At 43.9% G+C, this 21,613-nt stretch overlaps 2 protein-coding genes across 3 annotated transcripts; both read left to right on the top strand.

Moving 5' to 3' along the window:
• The first annotated feature begins 813 nt into the window (after positions 1-813).
• On the top strand, positions 814-4,386 carry LOC129583075 (uncharacterized). Of its 2 annotated transcripts, none has more exons than XM_055474784.1 (3): positions 814-2,804; positions 3,492-3,603; positions 4,046-4,386. In XM_055474784.1, exons 1-3 carry the CDS (start codon positions 1,695-1,697, stop codon positions 4,096-4,098), a joined length of 1,275 nt encoding a protein of 424 aa, XP_055330759.1. In that variant the 5' UTR covers positions 814-1,694; the 3' UTR covers positions 4,099-4,386. The 2 variants fall into 2 exon arrangements, with proteins under 2 accessions (XP_055330759.1, XP_055330757.1); XM_055474782.1 differs by having other exon boundaries at positions 3,492-3,665.
• A 13,242-nt stretch (positions 4,387-17,628) lies between these two features.
• On the top strand, positions 17,629-18,713 carry LOC129582930 (tyrosine-protein kinase receptor Tie-1-like). The gene is made up of 4 exons (XM_055474561.1): positions 17,629-17,665; positions 17,742-18,136; positions 18,231-18,457; positions 18,515-18,713. The coding sequence occupies exons 1-4, from the start codon at positions 17,629-17,631 to the stop codon at positions 18,711-18,713; spliced, it is 858 nt and encodes a 285-aa protein (XP_055330536.1).
• Positions 18,714-21,613: the final 2,900 nt, after the last annotated feature.

Raw genomic sequence — 21,613 nt, 5'->3', positions numbered from 1 at the left:
AGCGCAGCGGAACGTACACCAGAAATGTGCTTTAAATGTAATAGTGCTTTAAATGCGCTAATTAATTGTTTTGCTGGATGGAGGTGGGACTGCCCTTTTGCGTTGTTTTCCAGAATGCGGATTCGCCTTGGAAGGCATGGATGTCGACATTCAGAATTTACTACTGATTGCTGCATGCTATCTTTTTAACGATTTTATGCTGATTTGCTAGAAGCGTTTTTATTCATGGACTATTAGCTTTTGCGTGATGAACGTGTAAAAGATCGTGTTATATTGCTAATGGCATCGCCGGTGTGCTTTAAAACAAGCTCGCTGTGATCTACCTGAATAAATATATTTTACATCTATTACTCATATCGAAATCGGTCATTTTGGTATAAATGTAAGAATTATTACATGGCCTATAATATCTACATTTAATTCAAAAGCTACCATTAAACTATATCACAATTCTGACGAGGGTTAGTATATGCGCCTAGCCATTTGCCTTTTACAGATATGCGAATTAAATAGCACGGGTTGTGCATGTGCCGGTCCTGTTACGGTGGAATTCTATTAATGCATAACAAAAAGCGTTTGTCATGGCAAAATATAGGCGAAACGTTAATCACGTGCTCTGTTCGTTATCGCAGCAGTTGAACTGGATATTATTGTTTTCTCTGGTAGCACCGATTTGTTAGCTACGATCGATTGACTGCAGTCTGTATAAAATCGATAATAATTAATCTTTCAAGCAAGTCATGATTTTACATCATAGAAATATATGTCTACATACCTGCCAAATTACCAAGCACTATAAAAACTAAAGAGCGCATGTATCTGCATGTACGGTAGCGCGTCTGCTGCAGTCGCCGGTACATGATATCCAACCGCAATCACAATAACTAATATCAGTCTCACCTTTCGCCGCACAATATACTGACCGACCCGTGGAACGCTTTTTTCGCATTACGCATTCTTAGTCATTACATTACATCATCCCGTTGAACTATACCGCAAATAACAGCCGGCATCACGGGGATTTGTATTGGACCGCGAGCGGTAATCTAATTCCATCCGCAGTGTTGCAGTGCCTATTTATTCATCTCTCCCGGCGCGCTCGGGTCTTTTGTGCTGCGCAGCGCTCTCTCCTACCGTTATAGCACAAGAGAACTACCGGAAAATGCGCCGACGCCGGCAATATCTACCTTTTGTCCCGAGTGCACTCAACGCGGCCGGGGTAGAAGGCAAAATCAATACCGTGACACAAGCCGGCTGCTCGGCAGCATCTACCTTTCCGCCTGCAACAACAGCTACTGTACCTGACTGTGTTGATTAGACGATCTCACGGCCAGATTCACACCGCGTTGAAAAGGATCACAAGCCATGCAAATGCTATTTGCGTAAATCAGCGCGGCGAAGTATTAACTGTTAAAGGACGCTTTTTTGGAATCTAATCATGCCTGCTTTACCGCACGAACCGGTGCATCCATAATAAAACCAGTGTCTTCTTATGCTGCAGAATGCGGCAATTGTTACAGTCTGCTTGGAAGACACTTATAATATTTAATATAATTTTGTTCTTCGGATGACCGTTTAAACGAGAAAATTAACTTCTCTCTTTGCCGAATAATGTGAGCGAATTTTTATATAACCGTTTAAAAAAGGAAATTTCTGTTTCTTATTTGTGGAATATTGTGAGTCGCTTTATTCTCATGGACCTTCCACTACGCGCCGTCCCCCCAGGCTACTACCCAGCCCCCCACGTCTACAAAGCCGACCCCACCGTCAACCCCATCCGCGAGAACCTCTTCTTCCTATTATGCCGGCCGTTCCTCCGTCTCATGCGCCTGGGCGGGATGTTCTTCATGCCGCTATCCTTCGTCCGCGGCGAACACAGCGCCCTCATCAACCAATACATGGGGAACCGGTACGCGCGCGGCTGCTTCGAACTGCTCTCCCACTGTTACTGCGTTCTCGTCTTCGCGATCATGGCGCTCTTCTGTGGGAAATCCCTCTTCACCATCCACTACGCCATCCAGCACAACCACATCAACATCAGCAACGAGAACCTCGGAGGTCTGGTGCAGGCCGTGGTCTACGGAGTGTGGATCATCCAGATCCTGCTGACTCACGTCGTCTTTATCTACGCCTGCTGGAAGGATGAAGGGATCGCGCATCTGATGGCCTTCTGGGAGCACACGCATTTCCGGTGTTTGGACCCGAATTGCCGGTATCTGTACCGGAAACGCGGACTGTACCGTTCGCGGAATAAGTTTATGTTCTTCGGGGTTCTCAATATTGCCGTCCAGATCTGTACGTTGCTCTTACCGATGCTGGTGCCGGCGCCGATCTATCGGACCCTCCGCGGAATGCTGTTCGGGGGGTATATGGAGGATAACCCGCTGATTATCACCCTGGGGGTGCTGGGCGCCGTGTACACCGCGTTCGTGTATATCTTGCCGATTTTCTTCTTTGCCATGGTGTGCCATTTTATTATCTATGATTACAATCATATTTGCTACGAAATAAAGAAGTTACAGACGACCAGGGAGATTTATCCCTGGATGGAGTGGATCCGGCTGAGGCATAATGCCGTGTGTTTGTTTGTGGAGACGGCCGACGGGGTGTTTGCGCCGTATATCTTGCTGACGCTGGTCTGCAACGTCTTTCAGATTTTGATGGGGATTTTTGTGGTGTATCAGGATTCGATGAAGGAAGAGGGAATAGATTTGATGAAGGGGTTGTCGTCGCTGTACTGGATGCTGCAGTATCTGTTACAGCTAATTATTATCCTGGGAGCGGGAACGGCGCTGAGTAATGCTGTAAGTTATTTTATTAATAACTAAACTTTTATGATAAAAATAGTAAATTAAACATTTGAGCGATATTGATTCATTTTGGGCAGACAGCGAAACGCTTTTCTCACGGTTGCAAGTTATGAGAAAGTTGATTGCCGCGTCGCGCCACCCTAGTTACGCTCTACAGGCGTTTGCCTGCTATTGAATAATGCCAGCCAAAATCGATCTAAGTTATAAACTATCGATATAAATTATAAAATTTTAACTTTTCTCGTTCCTAATGGCCTTAAATATTGCGAGAAGGAAGTTTGTAATTGTGATAGATGCAGTTTAATGGCAATCTTTCATCGCGTTAAATACGTGCGATCTGTACCTTTACGTTAGAAATTACGGGACAAACTGGTATTTTCTTTGCATGATATTTAAAGTTTTCTGCAGTGTCATCACTGGCGCACGCCGTACTAATCTGCCAAAGTGCACCTTTATTATGAATAATGAATGCATTTTATAGTCCATCATTTTAATACACCGTCAAACCGGCAGTTTATCAATAAATATTTATGTCACTTGCAGCTAGTATCATCGACTATGTAAATGTAATACGGTCGGCTGCTGCAAAGTGATAGTAATCATAATTGTAAACGAACAAAGTTAGCAGCCCGTAATTGAGAGGGATATTGATCGGTGTTATGTGCCCATTGTATCCCTTAGGCCCGATCCCCGATGGCCCATGTTTACAAGATCAGTCAAGAGCCAGCTGCCATCCCTTCCTCACCGGAGCTCTTTCTGCTGCGTCTGCAGACCTTCCTCAACAAATTGACTTGTAAGGAGATGGGATTCACCGCATGGAATCTCTTCATTATTAATTACGAAGCTATTCGAACGGTGGGTAATCGATACTGCACCGGCGTTGTGCTCCCATCGATCAAGTAAAAGTTAATCCGTTAATCTTGCGCTGGCCAGACAATTTGACGTTATTCCGTCTCTTCGATTTGGAGATATTTTTGATAAACAAATTTATATAGCAAAGTGCTAGTTTTTAATCACACCGTTACCAAGGCAAAACTTATACAAAATTTGTACTGAATTCAGCAGAATTATTTCTGCTAGTTTTATGGATGATTTAATTAAGTTTGCTGTTATTATAATTAGGAGTTATTGCCACTACCTAAATAAACCTGTCAGGCAAAACTTTCGAAGATATATAAGAAAAAATCTGGAAAAATATTTGATGTGTGGTGTTGAGTCTGTTGACCTAATTGCAGATGTTTGGAACGTTTGTAACCTACGAAATCCTCATATTTCTTCTGCAAATTGACCTGAAACGAGATGAAAGGATGGACGAGATACCGCTATGCGATTGCGGAGGCAGTGAACCCGGCCATGCTGAATGATGACGTGGCGTCACTGCTGTAATCCGTCGCAATTAATTATTTTCTACGAACGCATAAAGCAGAAATTGTGTTACCTATTGCTCTAATTTCTCAGTGTCGATAGAAAAAAAGGAATTGATTACATTTTTTTCAGAAATGAGAAATGAATTGCGTGATTTGTTTTAATTTTTAAAATAATTCGCTGAATCGCTGGCGCCTGTGATTACCCTTTTTCCGGCTTTACAAATACGAGTACTCTCGTATCTTTTTGCAATAAAAACATTTGTTGAGCGCCTTCGTCGATTGCATTTCACTTCTCAGGCAGGATCTTTGCGCCACGTAGTCCTACTACCAGATGCGTGGAAATACGATCCACTATACATGCATAACTAGTTAAATCATCCCGCATTCTCAACTGATCGCTAATGGGCAGAATTACGTATGTACGTAATTTGTGCCAGCGACAACCTCAACACTTAGCGTGGTATCTGTATATTGCGGTTGTTAAAGACCGGCATGTGATTAGAAACACCGGAATGTGCTGTCGGCATCTGATTCTAGTAGGGTGCATTGGTGTATATCCATGCACTGCACTTGCAGTTTCGTTCCATCAGCAGGGTTAAGTGGTACTCCCCGTTTTAATCACGCCCACCGAAACCGAATGTGACTTTTTGATCTAAATAACCAGCCTTTCGAAAAGACATCTTGTTGGCACGTAAACACGTCTGTGCACACGTTTGCCTCGCAAAGCAAAAATGGAATCCGACAAAAAAAAGGCGTGTCTCTCCTTCATAACAGTCAGAGTACAATGTAGGACTAAATGGTCGCATAGCCCCATACTCCAGCATTCTGTGCACCAACGTTGCAGTGCACTTGTGCGAAACGGATATTTTGAACTCAGTCGTACAGTGCACTGCGCTGCATTCGTACTGAATGTGGAATATTGGGCAGACCATTTTGTCCTAAACTACGTAGCTGTTATGAAATAATATAGATACTGTATATGGAAATATGTTTGCCTAGAAATAGTATGCTGCCAAATACCAGCGATTTTATTGAGCTTCTTTTTCAGTCTAAATTAGTAGTCAGCAGTACTGTAGTACTGGTACAGATACCTGACCACTACATCATTATGCCTTTTCTGTTTTCTCATCAATTTGCGCAGGAGCACTAATCCTGTCCAAAAAATTAATGAAATTCTCCTCATTAAATAAGGAATTGTTATAGTTCAGCCGCAGATAGAATTCTTCCGAGTCGGTGCTAATAAGATCTCTCAAATATGCAGCTAGCTGACGAAAATCGCCTCGCTCCATTGGTGACAACTCCCAGCATTGATTTAAAATGTTTGATCTGCAAAATTAAAAAGCATATGTACTAGACAAATAGTTTTGTAACTTTTTCGCGATGTGTGCACACAAATTTAGCACCGAAAGATAAATACGAAATAAAGATTCTGTCGGATCGCTTCACTAAGTGGTTTACTTCGAAAAATTTGAACATAGCTTAACATCTGTTGTCCGTGTACATCTGAATGTTCACCTCCGACTGTCGCACAACTTGCAGCAAAAAAACATTTCAGGGCGCTGCCGCAACCGAATCACTCAAGAAAGGTATCCAAATAGAGGAGTAAGTAAAATATTATTCATACTTATATACTTTTGTTGCTATAATTTTATCTTTTACTTGTACTTCTACAGACGGGCAATCAAACAAAACCATCGTAGTCTAACGTCTACGTGACTTACATAGCCAGCGGACAGGTGGATGGTCGCTCCAAGCGTAATCCGTTCTTCAGCGCTTTTACGAAATCGGCAACAGTACGCTTCTGTGCAGAGCTAGCATCAGCATAGGGATCAGCGCCTAAGCTGAATATCTCCCATAATACCACACCAAAGGACCATACATCCGATTTCTGAGAGAAAATCTTTTCTCGATAGCTTCTGGTGACATCCAACGCACGGGGAGATGTTCCTGCAAACACGGTCTCGTCGTCGACTGTAACTCAGTGAATGTACGAGTACCGCAAAGTTGCCAACGATCATCGTCTTAATAGATTGTAGTCGGTAAGGGTACGCTGTGATGGCGCAAGAGCCTATCGTATATCGTGTACCGTCTATCGTAAGCCTTTTTTTTTGCGTGCGACTACAATCTAATGACGTAGGTTTCGCTATAACCGTACCTGAAGATCATGCAGAACGTACACAGTCCCCGGCTTTGCCATTCCGAAATGGGAAATTTTCGCAATTCTCCTGAGAACAGCAGAATATTGCGCGCGGCCAGATCTCGATGGAGGACAGCCTGACTGTGCAAATACTCCATACCGCGGCTGATTTGATAGAAAAGCGCAGCAGCGTGAGCGTCGACGGCGCTGTTAAGTCTCAGTTGTTGACTTCCGTGTTGGGGTGGAGTTTCTGTGTCGGTTGGTTCTCTGATGACCTCGATATTGTCTACGCCAGGCTGGCATGCAATGGCCCCGTTGCAGTCGACCTGGTTGACAAAGTTCGTTCGGCAAGTGCTTCTGAAAATTGGTGAGAGTCCCGAATTCGGCGCACTCCAGCAACAGCAGCACCTCATCTTTAAGACATTGCTTATAATTATTCATTCGGTAAACTACGGCAGATCATACCAGTGATAACAACCCCAAGCAGATTGACAATGTTAAGATGGCGTCCAGTTCTAGCCAGCATATCGAGTTCCTGGATGAGTTGACGAAGTTGTATACATTGTTTGATAACCGGACACTCTTTACTGCGATTTTTCTCTGGTCTTGACCTTGTGGTTGTGGTAGAGACCGTACGCAAATCCTGCTTTGACAACACTATTAGGACTGGTATTCAAAACCAGGTCCGCTAAAATGCAATACAAACATGTGAAAATCGGTAATGCTTTTTTTATTGCATAAAGTTAATTTCGTAGGGTCTCTCCGGATTTATTGGCGCTCTTTTCAACTCTTCAACATCCGAGTTTGAAGGGAATTTTGTAAGCCTGTGTATGGACGGTAATTTTTAAACGTGACGCTTAGCATGACGGTAAGTTGACCCACGGCTGCATGTTTATTGCCAACTGATTTACTTTCTAGTTTCTTCGCAACGCGAATCTCAAGACATTCTGTGTTACCACGATCAACTGAAAAATTTTTCACGTATTCAATTGCAACTGGCTCATGGAATCGCTAAGCGACGGGCACAGGGATCGGCCGCCAAGTCTTTAATGAGGAGCCCAGAGTCGAACGGCGAGAAGTCGTGTAAACGCTGTGTTGCGCTGAGAAACTGATGTCTCCGCTTAAAATCGGAGCCTTCCTCTAACGCGTTTTCGGTATCGTCGATATAAGAGTATTGCAGTAACTACTGCAGTCGTCAGTACTGCAACGGAAACGGCGATTCCAGTGCTGTTGGCAATATAGAGGCTGAAAACAATTTGAGCATGGCATCAATCAAACTGGTATGTCTACAGCGTCGTAATAGCGTAACATTATCCGCTCTGGACCGCTCATGATTATTAAAACTAATGTCGAAGAAGATTGACCTACCGGCACCGCAAAGCAACCAAACCAGAACTCATACTCGGAACCTTGGTTTTCGTACCGGCATGTAACCTCGCAGTCTTTTCGGATTGCTTCAACGATATAGTCGACGAGAAATGCCTGATAACGATGCGTCTCTATCGAGGGCTCACAAATCCTGTAAGTGGTGACATCCAAAATTCTATGGCCATTTTGGGCCATCGTTCCAGTCCAGGTACAGTCAAATTCGAGCGCCCACTCCTCATCCACATACCACACTAAATCTTCACTCACCTTAGCATATGCGTATGGTAATCGAGGGGCAGATAATTTGTGCCAGCGACAACCTCAACACTTAGCGTGGTATCTGTATATTGCGGTTGTTAAAGACCGGCATGTGATTACAAACACCGGAATGTGCTGTCGGCATCTGATTCTAGTAGGGTACCTATGAGATACATTGGTGCTTATATCCATGCATTGCACATGCAATTTCATTCCATCAGCATTGTTAAAAGTGGTTCTCGCCATTTTAATCTAACGCCCACCGAAACCGAATGTGACCTTTTTGGATCTAAATAACCAGCCTTTCGAAAGACATCTTTGTTGGCACGTAAACACGTCTGTGCACACGTTTGTCTCGCTCGCATAGATGGCATCCGGAGCAAGCAGGCGTGTCTCCTTCACTTAACAGTAGAGTACAATGTAGGACTAAATGGTCGCATAGCCCCATACCCAGCATTCTGTACGCAAGCGGTGCAGTGCACTTGTGCGAAACGGATATTTTGAACTCAGTCGTACAGTGCACTGCGCTGCATTCGTACTGAATGTGGAGATGTTGGGTATGCGACCATTTTGTCCTAAGCTGTACGTAGCTGTTATGAAATAATATAGATACGAGTATATGGAAATATGTTTGGCTTGGAAAAGTATGCTGCCATATACCAGCAATTTTATGGAGCTTTTTCAGTCTAAATTAGTAGTCAGCAGTACTGTACTACTGGTACAGATACTTGACCACCACATCATTATGCCTTTACTGTTTTGTCATCAATTTGCGCCGGAGCACTAATCCTGTCCAAGAAATTAATGGAATTCTCCTCATTAAATAAGGAATTGTTATAGTTTAGCCGCAGATAGAATTCTTCCGAGTCGGTGCTAATAAGATCTCAAATATGCGGCTAGCTGACGAAAATCGCCTCGCTCCATTGGTGACAACTCCCAGCATTGATTTAAAATGTTTGATCTGCAAAATTAAAAAGCATATGTACTAGACAAATAGTTTTGTAACTTTTTTCACGATGTGTGCACACAAATTTAGCACCGAAAAGATAAATACGAAATAAAGATTCTGTCGGATCGCTTCACTAAGTGGTTTACTTCGAAAAAATTTGAACATAGCTTAACATCTGTTGTCCGTGTACATCTGAATGTTCACCCTCCGACTGCCGCACAACTTGCAGCAAAAAAACATTTCAGGGGCGCTGCCGCAACCGAATCACTCAGGAAAGGTATCCAAATAGAGGAGTAAGTAAAATATTATTCATACTTATATACTTTTGTTGCTATAATTTTATCTTTTACTTGTACTTCTACAGACGGGCAATCAAACAAAACCATCGTAGTCTAACGTCTACGTGACTGACATAGCCAGCGGACAGGTGGATGGTCGCTCCAAGCGTAATCCGTTCTTCAGCGCTTTTACGAAATCGGCAACAGTACGCTTCTGTGCAGAGCTAGCATCAGCATAGGATCAGCGCCTGCTGAATATCTCCCATAATACCACACCAAAGGACCATATATCAGATTTCTGAGAGAAAAGCTTTTCTCGATGGCTTCCGGTGGCATCCAACGCACGGGAGATGTTCCTGCAAAGACGGACTCGTCGTCGACTGTAACTCAATGAATGTACGAGTATCGCAAAGTTGCAAACGATCATCGTCTTAATAGATTGTAGTCGGTAAGGGTACGCTGTGATGGCGTGCAAGAGCCTATCGTATATCGTACCGTCTATCGTAAGCCTTTTTTTTGCGTGCGACTACAATCTAATGACGTAGGTTTCGCTATAACCGTACCTGAAGATCATGCAGAACGTACACAGTCCCCGGCTTTGCCATTCCGAAATGGGAAATTTTCGCAATTCCTCCCGAGAACAGCAGAATATTGCGCGCGGCCAGATCTCGATGGAGGACAGCCTGACTGTGCAAATACTCCATACCGCGGCTGATTTGATAGGAAAAGCGCAGCAGCGTCAGCGTCGACGGCGCTGTTAAGTCTGAGTTGTCGACTTCCGAGTTGGGGTGGAGTTTCTGTGTCGGTTGGTTCTCTGATGACCTCGATATTGTTCATGTCAGGCTGGCATGCAATGGCCCCGTTGCAGTCGACCTGGTTGACAAAGTTCGTTCGGCAAGTGCTTCAGAAAATTGGTGAGAGTCCCGAATTCGGCGCACTCCAGCAACAGCAGCACCTCATCTTTAAGACATTGCTTGTATAATTATTCATTCGGTAAACTACGGCACAGATCATACCAGTGATAACAACCCCAAGTAGATTGACAATGTTAAGATGGCGTCCAGTTCTAGCCAGCATATCGAGTTCCTGGATGAGTTGACGAAGTTGTGATACATTGTTTGATAACCGGACACTCTTTACTGCGATTTTTCTCTGGTCTTGACCTTGTGGTTGTGAGTAGAGACCGTACGCAAATCCCGCTTTGACAACACTATTAGGACTGGTATCCAAAACCAGCTCCGCTAAAATGCAATACAAACATGTGAAAATCGGTAATGCTTTTTTATTGCATAAAGTTAATTTCGTAGGGTCTCTCCGGATTTATTGGCGCTCTTTTCAACTCTTCAACATCCGAGGTTAAAGCGCAGAATTATGTATGCCAGTGTCTGGACGGTAATTTTTAAACGTGACGCTTAGCATGACGGTAAGTTGACCCACGGCTGCATGTTTATTGCCAACTGATTTACTTTCTTTAGTTTCTTCGCAACGCGAATCTCAGACATTCTGTGTTACCACGATCAACTGAAAAATTTTTTCACGTACTCAATTGCAACTGGCTCATGGGAATCGCTAAGCGACGGGCACAGGGATCGGCCGCCAAGTCTTTAATGAGGAGCCCAGAGTCGAACGGCGAGAAGTCGTGTAAACGCTGTGTTGCGCTGAGAAACTGATGTCTCCGCTTAAAATCGGAGCCTTCCCCTCTAACGCGTTTTCGGTATCGTCGATATAAGAGTATTGCAGTAACTACTGCAGTCGTCAGTACTGCAACGGAAACGGCGATTCCTAGTGCTGTTGGCAATATAGAGGCTGAAAACAATTTGAGCATGGCATCAATCAAACTGGTATGTCTACACAGCGTCGTAATAGCGTAACATTATCCGCTCTGGACCGCTCATGATTATTAAAACTAATGTCGAAGAAGATTGACTACCGGCACCGCAAAGCAACCTCAAAAACCAGAACTCATACTCGGAACCTTGGTTTTTCGTACCGGCATGTAACTCTCGCAGTCTTTTTCGGGATTGCTTCACAACGATATAGTCGACGAGAAATGCCTCCGATAACGATGCGTCTCTATCGAGGGCTCTCACAAATCCTGTAAGTGGTGACATCCAAAATTCTATGGCCATTTTGGGCCATCGTTCCAGTCCAGGTACAGTCAAATTGAGCGCCCACTCCTCATCCACATACCACACTAAATCTTCACTTGTCCACCTTAGCATATGCGTATGGTAATCGAGGGGCAGATAATTTGTGCCAGCGACAACCTCAACACTTAGCGTGGTATCTGTATATTGCGGTTGTTAAAGACCGGCATGTGATTACAAACACCGGAATGTGCTGTCGGCATCTGATTCTAGTAGGGTACCTACAGATACATTGGTGCTTATATCCATGCATTGCACATGCAATTTCATTCCATCAGCATTGTTAAAAGTGGTTCTCGCCATTTTAATCTAACGCCCACCGAAACCGAATGTGACCTTTTTGGATCTAAATAACCAGCCTTTCGAAAGACATCTTTGTTGGCACGTAAACACGTCTGTGCACACGTTTGTCTCGCTCGCATAGATGGCATCCGGAGCAAGCAGGCGTGTCTCCTTCACTTAACAGTAGAGTACAATGTAGGACTAAATGGTCGCATAGCCCCATACCCAGCATTCTGTACGCAAGCGGTGCAGTGCACTTGTGCGAAACGGATATTTTGAACTCAGTCGTACAGTGCACTGCGCTGCATTCGTACTGAATGTGGAGATGTTGGGTATGCGACCATTTTGTCCTAAGCTGTACGTAGCTGTTATGAAATAATATAGATACGAGTATATGGAAATATGTTTGGCCGGGAAAAGTATGCTGCCATATACCAGCAATTTTATGGAGCTTCTTTTTCAGTCTAAATTAGTAGTCAGCAGTACTGTACTACTGGTACAGATACTTGACCACCACATCATTATGCCTTTACTGTTTTGTCATCAATTTGCGCCGGAGCACTAATCCTGTCCAAGAAATTAATGGAATTCTCCTCATTAAATAAGGAATTGTTATAGTTTAGCCGCAGATAGAATTCTTCCGAGTCGGTGCTAATAAGATCTCTCAAATATGCGGCTAGCTGACGAAAATCGCCTCGCTCCATTGGTGACAACTCCCAGCATTGATTTAAAATGTTTGATCTGCAAAATTAAAAAGCATATGTACTAGACAAATAGTTTTGTAACTTTTTTCACGATGTGTGCACACAAATTTAGCACCGAAAAGATAAATACGAAATAAAGATTCTGTCGGATCGCTTCACTAAGTGGTTTACTTCGAAAAAATTTGAACATAGCTTAACATCTGTTGTCCGTGTACATCTGAATGTTCACCCTCCGACTGCCGCACAACTTGCAGCAAAAAAACATTTCAGGGCGCTGCCGCAACCGAATCACTCAGGAAAGGTATCCAAATAGAGGAGTAAGTAAAATATTATTCATACTTATATACTTTTGTTGCTATAATTTTATCTTTTACTTGTACTTCTACAGACGGGCAATCAAACAAAACCATCGTAGTCTAACGTCTACGTGACTGACATAGCCAGCGGACAGGTGGATGGTCGCTCCAAGCGTAATCCGTTCTTCAGCGCTTTTACGAAATCGGCAACAGTACGCTTCTGTGCAGAGCTAGCATCAGCATAGGGATCAGCGCCTAAGCTGAATATCTCCCATAATACCACACCAAAGGACCATATATCAGATTTCTGAGAGAAAAGCTTTTCCTCGATGGCTTCCGGTGGCATCCAACGCACGGGGAGATGTTCCTGCAAAGACGGACTCGTCGTCGACTGTAACTCAATGAATGTACGAGTATCGCAAAGTTGCAAACGATCATCGTCTTAATAGATTGTAGTCGGTAAGGGTACGCTGTGATGGCGTGCAAGAGCCTATCGTATATCGTACCGTCTATCGTAAGCCTTTTTTTGCGTGCGACTACAATCTAATGACGTAGGTTTCGCTATAACCGTACCTGAAGATCATGCAGAACGTACACAGTCCCCGGCTTTGCCATTCCGAAATGGGAAATTTTCGCAATTCCTCCCGAGAACAGCAGAATATTGCGCGCGGCCAGATCTCGATGGAGGACAGCCTGACTGTGCAAATACTCCATACCGCGGCTGATTTGATAGGAAAAGCGCAGCAGCGTGAGCGTCGACGGCGCTGTTAAGTCTCAGTTGTTGACTTCCGTGTTGGGGGTGGGAGTTTCTGTGTCGGTTGGTTCTCTGATGACCTCGATATTGTTCATGTCAGGCTGGCATGCAATGGCCCCGTTGCAGTCGACCTGGTTGACAAAGTTCGTTCGGCAAGTGCTTCGTAGAAAATTGGTGAGAGTCCCGAATTCGGCGCACTCCAGCAACAGCAGCACCTCATCTTTAAGACATTGCTTGTATAATTATTCATTCGGTAAACTACGGCACAGATCATACCAGTGATAACAACCCCAAGTAGATTGACAATGTTAAGATGGCGTCCAGTTCTAGCCAGCATATCGAGTTCCTGGATGAGTTGACGAAGTTGTGATACATTGTTTGATAACCGGACACTCTTTACTGCGATTTTTCTCTGGTCTTGACCTTGTGGTTGTGAGTAGAGACCGTACGCAAATCCCGCTTTGACAACACTATTAGGACTGGTATCCAAAACCAGCTCCGCTAAAATGCAATACAAACATGTGAAAATCGGTAATGCTTTTTTATTGCATAAAGTTAATTTCGTATGGTCTATCCCGATTTACTGGCGCTCTTTTTCAACTCTTCAACATCCGAGGTTAAAGCGCAGAATTATGTATGCCAGTGTCTGGACGGTAATTTTTAAACGTGACGCTTAGCATGACGGTAAGTTGACCCACGGCTGCATGTTTATTGCCAACTGATTTACTTTCTTTAGTTTCTTCGCAACGCGAATCTCAGACATTCTGTGCTACCACGATCAACCAAAAATTTTTCACGTACTCAATTGCAACTGGCTCATGGGAATCGCTAAGCGACGGGCACAGGGATCGGCCGCCAAGTCTTTAATGAGGAGCCCAGAGTCGAACGGCGAGAAGTCGTAAACGCTGTGTTGCGCTGAGAAACTGATGTCTCCGCTTAAAATCGGAGCCTTCCCTCTAACGCGTTTTCGGTATCGTCGATATAAGAGTATTGCAGTAACTACTGCAGTCGTCAGTACTGCAACGGAAACGGCGATTCCTAGTGCTGTTGGCAATATAGAGGCTGAAAACAATTTGAGCATGGCATCAATCAAACTGGTATGTCTACACAGCGTCGTAATAGCGTAACATTATCCGCTCTGGACCGCTCATGATTATTAAAACTAATGTCGAAGAAGATTGACTACCGGCACCGCAAAGCAACCTCAAAACCAGAACTCATACTCGGAACCTTGGTTTTCGTACCGGCATGTAACTCTCGCAGTCTTTTTCGGGATTGCTTCACAACGATATAGTCGACGAGAAATGCCTCCGATAACGATGCGTCTCTATCGAGGGCTCTCACAAATCCTGTAAGTGGTGACATCCAAAATTCTATGGCCATTTTGGGCCATCGTTCCAGTCCAGGTACAGTCAAATTGAGCGCCCACTCCTCATCCACATACCACACTAAATCTTCACTTGTCCACCTTAGCATATGCGTATGGTAATCGAGGGAAAGCTCTTCTGCACTGCAATATCACCTCTGTTGGGTAAGCCACGTAAGTAATCGGTGTCCCATTCCAAGCTTTAGCGCGGACCAGAAACAAAAAAAGCCGCAATGTCTTAAAACGAGCGTTCACCTTTATTTAAAACAATTCTTTTGAACTAAAACATCTCTGCACAACACCCTCCCAAAAACAAGGTTGTCGTTCCAGCATTAACAGATGTTTGTTCGGTATTTTGAACGCCTTAATTAATCTTGTCTACTGGCTCACCTATCAAAGGCTGGCTCGTGAAATGCCGTCTTTCCCCCACTGTCCACGTACTCCACTTCACCTTTGAAGAGAGTTTTATGATACGCGCATCGGCTGGCTGACACTGATACCCATGGTACCGGATGGTACCGGCAGCCCCAGCCTTCGCTGTTGAATATGCAGGGCCGCAGAACCATGCTGGCTTTGATTCCCGGGGTCTCTGGAAACTTCGCTCGAATGACGACATCGCCGTACTTGAAGAGAAACTGGAGTCCTGTCATGATAGATTGTTCCCCGAACACCAAGGATGAGCCGTTACGAACCACGCCTCGCCGCAGCACCAGTTGTCCGTCGCGTAATCGAATGTTTTGACGGTCGGCAGGTGGCGGAGGCATACCAGCTGTACAACGCGAAGAAACATTCCGGGACTCTTCGTTCGTGCTCTTCTGTAATCTTTTTACAGTAAAATCAAAAATGGGTTTTTATTGGCTCGTACAACCGAGATATCGAGAACACAATATAGGAAATAAAGGCATTTACGCATCCGAACAATTTATAAATTAACCGCCGTTTTCGGTTAGATGCCAAACGTTTTCTAGGTGCCGATAAACGCTTTCCTGGATAGCTGCAATATTCTTAATACCACGACACCTGGTGGGGGACGTTCCACTTCCATGTCATGAACCAACCACTTCAAGTCCAGCACGTTACCGTTGAAATCGTCGCGGAAAATTTCCACCATTTCATTGTCGTCGTCCGTAAGAACACAGGCAGCGTGGGGATTGCAGGACAGAAATACAGCCATTGTGAACAGGTTTAACATAAGGCGCTGAACCATGGTTGTTGTGTTGAGATAACAGTTGCTGGTGTGGTGGTGTGCGCTTGCGCTTTTCTCTGGCGAATATCCTTCAAAATAAAAAGCATTAAAAAGTACGCAAGCCACTATCTAGCGCTCTTCGTTCTTTGTATTATTCTGTGTACTAATACCAGCGTATAATGATAGAAATTTGAAGTACCGGATTCTGTAAGTTGTTCGCTGATGTTTGGTTTTAACAAACGACCAAATATGTTTTGACAAACAATAGAAAATAGCTCTGTCACTTGGTTTGAGAGTTGCATTATACGAGCAGATCATGAGTTACAAAGGCATGTAACTTGTAAACCACTGTAAAAGAATCCATTGTCGAAAGCAATCATACCATTGCCAACGGCTAATCAATAATTCACTGTTTATCATTTATCTGAAAAAGCACAACAGTCCAAAAGGCGCCTTTAGCTGTTATAAAATTTGAGTTGTTTTTCGATAACTCCATGTTTTCTTAGCGTGAAAGTTTTTTTGCTGAGTAATAAAACGAAGTTCATAACACGAACCCTTTAATGTTACTGAGTCGCATCATCGGCTGTACTGTTTTTGCCCGTTGAAGACTTGAAGCTAAACTTCAATGAAGTTCAGATAGTAACGTAAACCCGGCTGTACTACGGCGGTTATACACTTTTTGGCCACTTTATATGGCATATAGCACTCTGATGGTATGGTAACGCCCGATTCGCTTGGCTGGTTTGTGGACGATCAAATAGCGTTAAATCAAACGGTCGAGGGAATGTCAACATGGCAACGATTGCAGCTTACGATCAGGATGTTCTCCAAAGCGTATTTCAGCACACCAGATTTTCCGTACAATGCCACGGTTGCACCAAAACAAGAATTACACATTGACTACATAGCGGTCCGGCAATTCACCAGTGAAGCACTACTTGGTGGGCTGATACCAACTGCTAACACGTCATCACATTACACAAACGACTAGCGAGTGGCAAATCTAATTTTTTTTATAGGGTACGGGTTGCCAGTAATGTTAGGCACCATCATTCCAACTGCAGTTATCGCGAGCATCGCTGCCATAGTCTGGTGTGTCGTGAAACGACGGCGAGTGCAATACGGAGATATGCAAAAGAAAAGTTTCAGCTACGGTATGCGCTTGATGTTCGAAGGCATACGAAACTGGCTTCCTTTCGATGAGGCTACAGGCATCCCATATGTGCACTGGGAGAATGCAGAACACGTCCGTCTGTGGGAGATTCCTTTGACTAAAGTTCATCGCAGTAAGAGAAACTAGTGTAAAACTAATAGATCATCGCAGTAACAGTAGCTGTTTTGCTGGGTTGCTGTAGCGCGCCCTTCTTAACTTGCTCTGCGTACCGGCGACCGTCTAATTGTCGCCAGGCTATAATATTATATATTGAAGCCACCGAATCTGACACGAGTAGTAAAGCATAAAACGCGCAACATTTTGCCAGAGACCGGAGTAAACGTCCTGAAACGTTTAATTAATGCACTTGGTTAATTAACAAAATATATTGTAGCAGGGGAAATTTTATGGTCTAGCGAAGCGAGTGATTCGGAAAAGGGGTTTGCTGAAGGGATTTTTGGTCGACCTGATATGACAGCTGCGATAATGAAAAGTCCGAAAACCAAAAGCGATGCCAGTCAATTGCGTTTGCTAACCGATGAAATGAAGATCATGGCAAACATAGGCCAACACATGAATATCGTCAGTCTTCTTGGTTTGGTTGTCCAAGGTGCGGTGGTTTACGTTCTTAAAGCCATTTTTACGCTGATTTACCCTTCTGCCTGGTTCTTACTGACGCTCTTTAGGCGAGGTGCTTCTACTGTACGAATACGCTGAACTTGGACGCCTGTCGAATTATTTACAAACGCACCGCGAAGAATGGTTTTTGAACCAGGTGGATTCAACTGGCAGGCTACTACCTCTTAACGAGGATGTAATGGAGCGTTACCGGCAAGCTGCTGACCGACGACACCCCCCGAGTGACGATTCAGTGGATTTCGACTGGCAAATTCTGTCCGCCCGGACGCTGATTCGGTTTGGTCATCATGTTTCTAGAGGAGTGCAGTATCTCCACAGTTGTTCGATTGTCCATCGGGATCTATGGGCAGCGAACGTGCTAGTTTTTGACGGACTGGTTGCCAAAATCTCCGAATTCGGAGTGGCCAAACAAGGAGCGGAGTACGTCGGGCAGGATGAACAGGTACGAGACACCAGGTAAACGGTAAGCACAATAGTCGCTAATCAGAACAACGTCGTTCCCGCATAATTCGTGCTTATAAATAAATTATTTTAAGGAGAAAAACTTTCGTTTCCGCTGGATGGCACCAGAGTCCATCAACGATAGACGGTTCTCTGCCGCATCCGACATTTGGTCACTGGGCGTCGTTCTATGGGAAATATTCAGTATTGGTAGTCTTCCATACGCCATTGAGCATTCCGTGACATGTGATGCGGCAACGCTAACTGCATCGCTAAAAGCTGGACTGCGCCTGCAAAGATCGGAGACCTGCCCCAGTGTCGCGTAGGTGATGTGCATCGTACGACCTTTTACCATCAACTATCGACAAGTTTCTTGCAGGTATAGTTTGATTATGGACTGTTGGTCGTGGATTCCCGAAGAGCGCGCTGATGCTGCTCGCTTAGAGCAGGTGCTGCGTTGGCTTAATGACAATATCAGGGAAGAGAACTACCTTCCTCTTGATTACTGGTATGCCCTGTTGGACGGCTCGCAAGCTGATGTTCCAATGGATGAGAACGACAACATATCTTCGCCTTAATACCGTCAAATATTAATGTTTTTTTCACCACTGCCGCTTTGGGACAGTTTGAGCTATTAATCAATACGCCACTCAACTTGTTTTACTCTAAGCGAATCATTTTTTTCTGAACGCATTGTCTAACACCACTGAATAAGACATGTCTCACACCATGTTAGACATGATGTATGTCTAACACCATTGAATAAGACATGCAACCAAGGGACCTTCCGTAAATCGCGTGAACCAAGGGGTAACAGGAAGATGAAAAATGAAAACAAAAATGTTATAAATAAAGTAACAGCCCCTTATTGGGTTTACCAAGGGGATGGTTCCAATTTTTCGACAAACCTGCGTACGCAGTTTGTACTCGTAACTCGTAAGTGGTCTCCAAAGATGTACTTTAATATCATCTGTAAGTAATCGGTGTGTATGTGCTGCGTTTATTTTGTCCTACGGTTTTGTCCCCTTTGGCCGAACTGAGAATATTTCGATGTATCCCAAAGGCGGATCAATTCGAGCACTCGTACGTACTTAGACAGCATAGTTTCCTGCTGCCGACATCTACTGCATCGTGCACCGTTGTTTGGGCGTGCGTATTATGCGTTGTACCAATAAAATGATATGTGAAAGAGAGGAAACACAGCTTTTATCGACTTGTTCTGTTTTCGGTATACATCAACCACGAGGTATCTGAAGTCCGGAGGTACAAAGTAGGTTTGGTTAAAAATCTTAAATACTTCGGTTAACGGATCATAAAAAATACACAAAAAAACAGGCCAGGCGGCCATCAGTCCAGACGATGATAAACCTGGGCACCGGAAGTTTCAAGAATATTTCGCATTTCGTGGGATAGCTGTGCGAAAACTGGCCGATCATCGGGCAACAACTTCCAGCAGTCACACATGAAATTAAACCTACAATTCAACCATGGACGATTTTCAAAATTTAACCCATAATATCGACCGTCACAAGTAAGGATTCTAGACGCGCTCTACGCCAATTAAAGAATTATATCGTTGCTAACATCGGTCGGCAAGGATCCTACAGAGGGTTATTCAGCCAAGTGTGGCACTTCGAAAAAAAAAATCCTTGTAAATTTCATTTTAACAAAAATGATGCCATAAGCATTTCAATACAACGACTAACTAGTCTGAATGGTTTTTGCAAATTCTGGTGACAATCAAACGTAAAATGCTCGCCATAATATCTATTGACCAAAAGACTCCTTGACCAGTCAAAATTTGGCTTTTCATCATCAGGCTTTAAAAGGATCGTCTGTTTTTCAAATCTGCATGGTTTAAATTGTGAAAAATGGCGATCCAAATGTTTTTTATGGCAAGAACGATGCCATATTTTTGCGCGTTCTTGTGGTAGGACGGTTGGAAAATATGCAAAAACAGGAAGAGACCCGGAGGAGCCATGCCCATTGCGCGAATTCTTATGCACGAAACTATAGCTATCCTTTCCGTCCCATCATAAACTAAAGTTGTAGAGCAAGTCTTTCTCTACCATTTACAATGTTCGTTGGTCGAAAAAGACGCTCCACGGATCAAGCCTGGCAGGGAAGAAGAAGTCATCTAGAAACAGAGATGTGCTCCGGGAGCACTGCGGGGAAAACAAGGATGCTGCTTGTCAATAAAAAAAACTAGTAATTCCTTCTGAAAAAGGATTGTATAACGCGGGGCCGTATGGGCGCCACGCGTATCCTCGACAGCGAACAGCGGTGAACCCGGATGAGGCTTTATTGCCGAATCTAATGCGCACCGTGGCGCAGCAACACCAGACTAATGAGGAAGGATCCTGCAGCCAGTGCAACTGTGCTGCAGGTCCGTCAAAACAGCGCAGCAATGTGCGGGGTGGAAATCCCCAGAAACAGCGAATAGCTACTCAGGAGGGCGGGGCGTCCCGCCCTTACAATTGTTTGAAACCCCTGACAGGTGTTCAATGGATTATGGCGAAAACCCAAATTTTAAATTAATTTTGAATAGAGGGAATCCATTTCCTATAGCTGAACTGGTCAACTGTTGCCACCATGGTGGGGACAAACTTATTTTTTTCCTGAGCTACAGGATGACAAAATCTTGGCTCGGTTGAATTTAAAGTATGATTGGACGTTGTGGCTACCTGATGAGATTATAAAAAAGTAAAATGTGCCTGCGACGGCCAAGCAGAAATTTTCCAAAAAGTGTCCACACTTGGCTGAATAACCCTCTGTAGACGCGCTCTACGCCAATTAAAGAATTATTTTGTTGATCACATCGGTCGGCTTATTCTTTCTGATACCGAGGTATGTGCAGGTAGAAATGCGACTATCACGAGCAAGTTACCGACAAAACTTACACGACAGTTGGACAGTGCTCCGGCTTGTCCAGACGCAATCCGCTTTTTAGTGACGCTAGAAAAGTGGCGATATTGTCCTGCGCAATGCGATCGTCAGTAAACGGCAGCGCTCCAACACTAAACACTTCCCACATAACAACACCGAAGGACCACACATCCGATTTCTCTGAGAATATTTTTTTAGCCATGGCTTCCGGTGGCATCCAGCGCACTGGAAAAGCTTCCTGCAAGGTTAAATAAAATCGAATATGTTTTATGTGATAAAAATTAAATATACAGCCCTTTGACATTTTAATTCTTTTATTACAAAATATACATATTACTTTTTTTTTATTTTGTTTAAGTGGTTGACTTTATGCAGTTGAAAACTCGAGGCAAAAATCCACCGATGCCGTTTTTGATGTAAACAAACATTTATTAAGATAGGTATATAGAATGTATTTTATGAATTTGAGGATAAATGTACAATTTGGTAGAGCGTGACAGATGCTTTCTGAACTTCCGGTCAGTTCTGACCGGAACGTTCCTGATTTGTTGAGATTCTGTGGACCTATTATGAAATTACTAAAGTAAAAAAA

This window comes from Paramacrobiotus metropolitanus, unplaced genomic scaffold (genome assembly GCF_019649055.1).
Source record: "Paramacrobiotus metropolitanus isolate TYO unplaced genomic scaffold, Prichtersi_v1.0 Parri_scaffold0000009, whole genome shotgun sequence".
Taxonomy (NCBI): Eukaryota; Metazoa; Tardigrada; class Eutardigrada; order Parachela; family Macrobiotidae; genus Paramacrobiotus; species Paramacrobiotus metropolitanus.
Note: the sequence above shows the minus strand (reverse complement) of the source record. Positions and strands in the feature narration are given on the sequence as shown.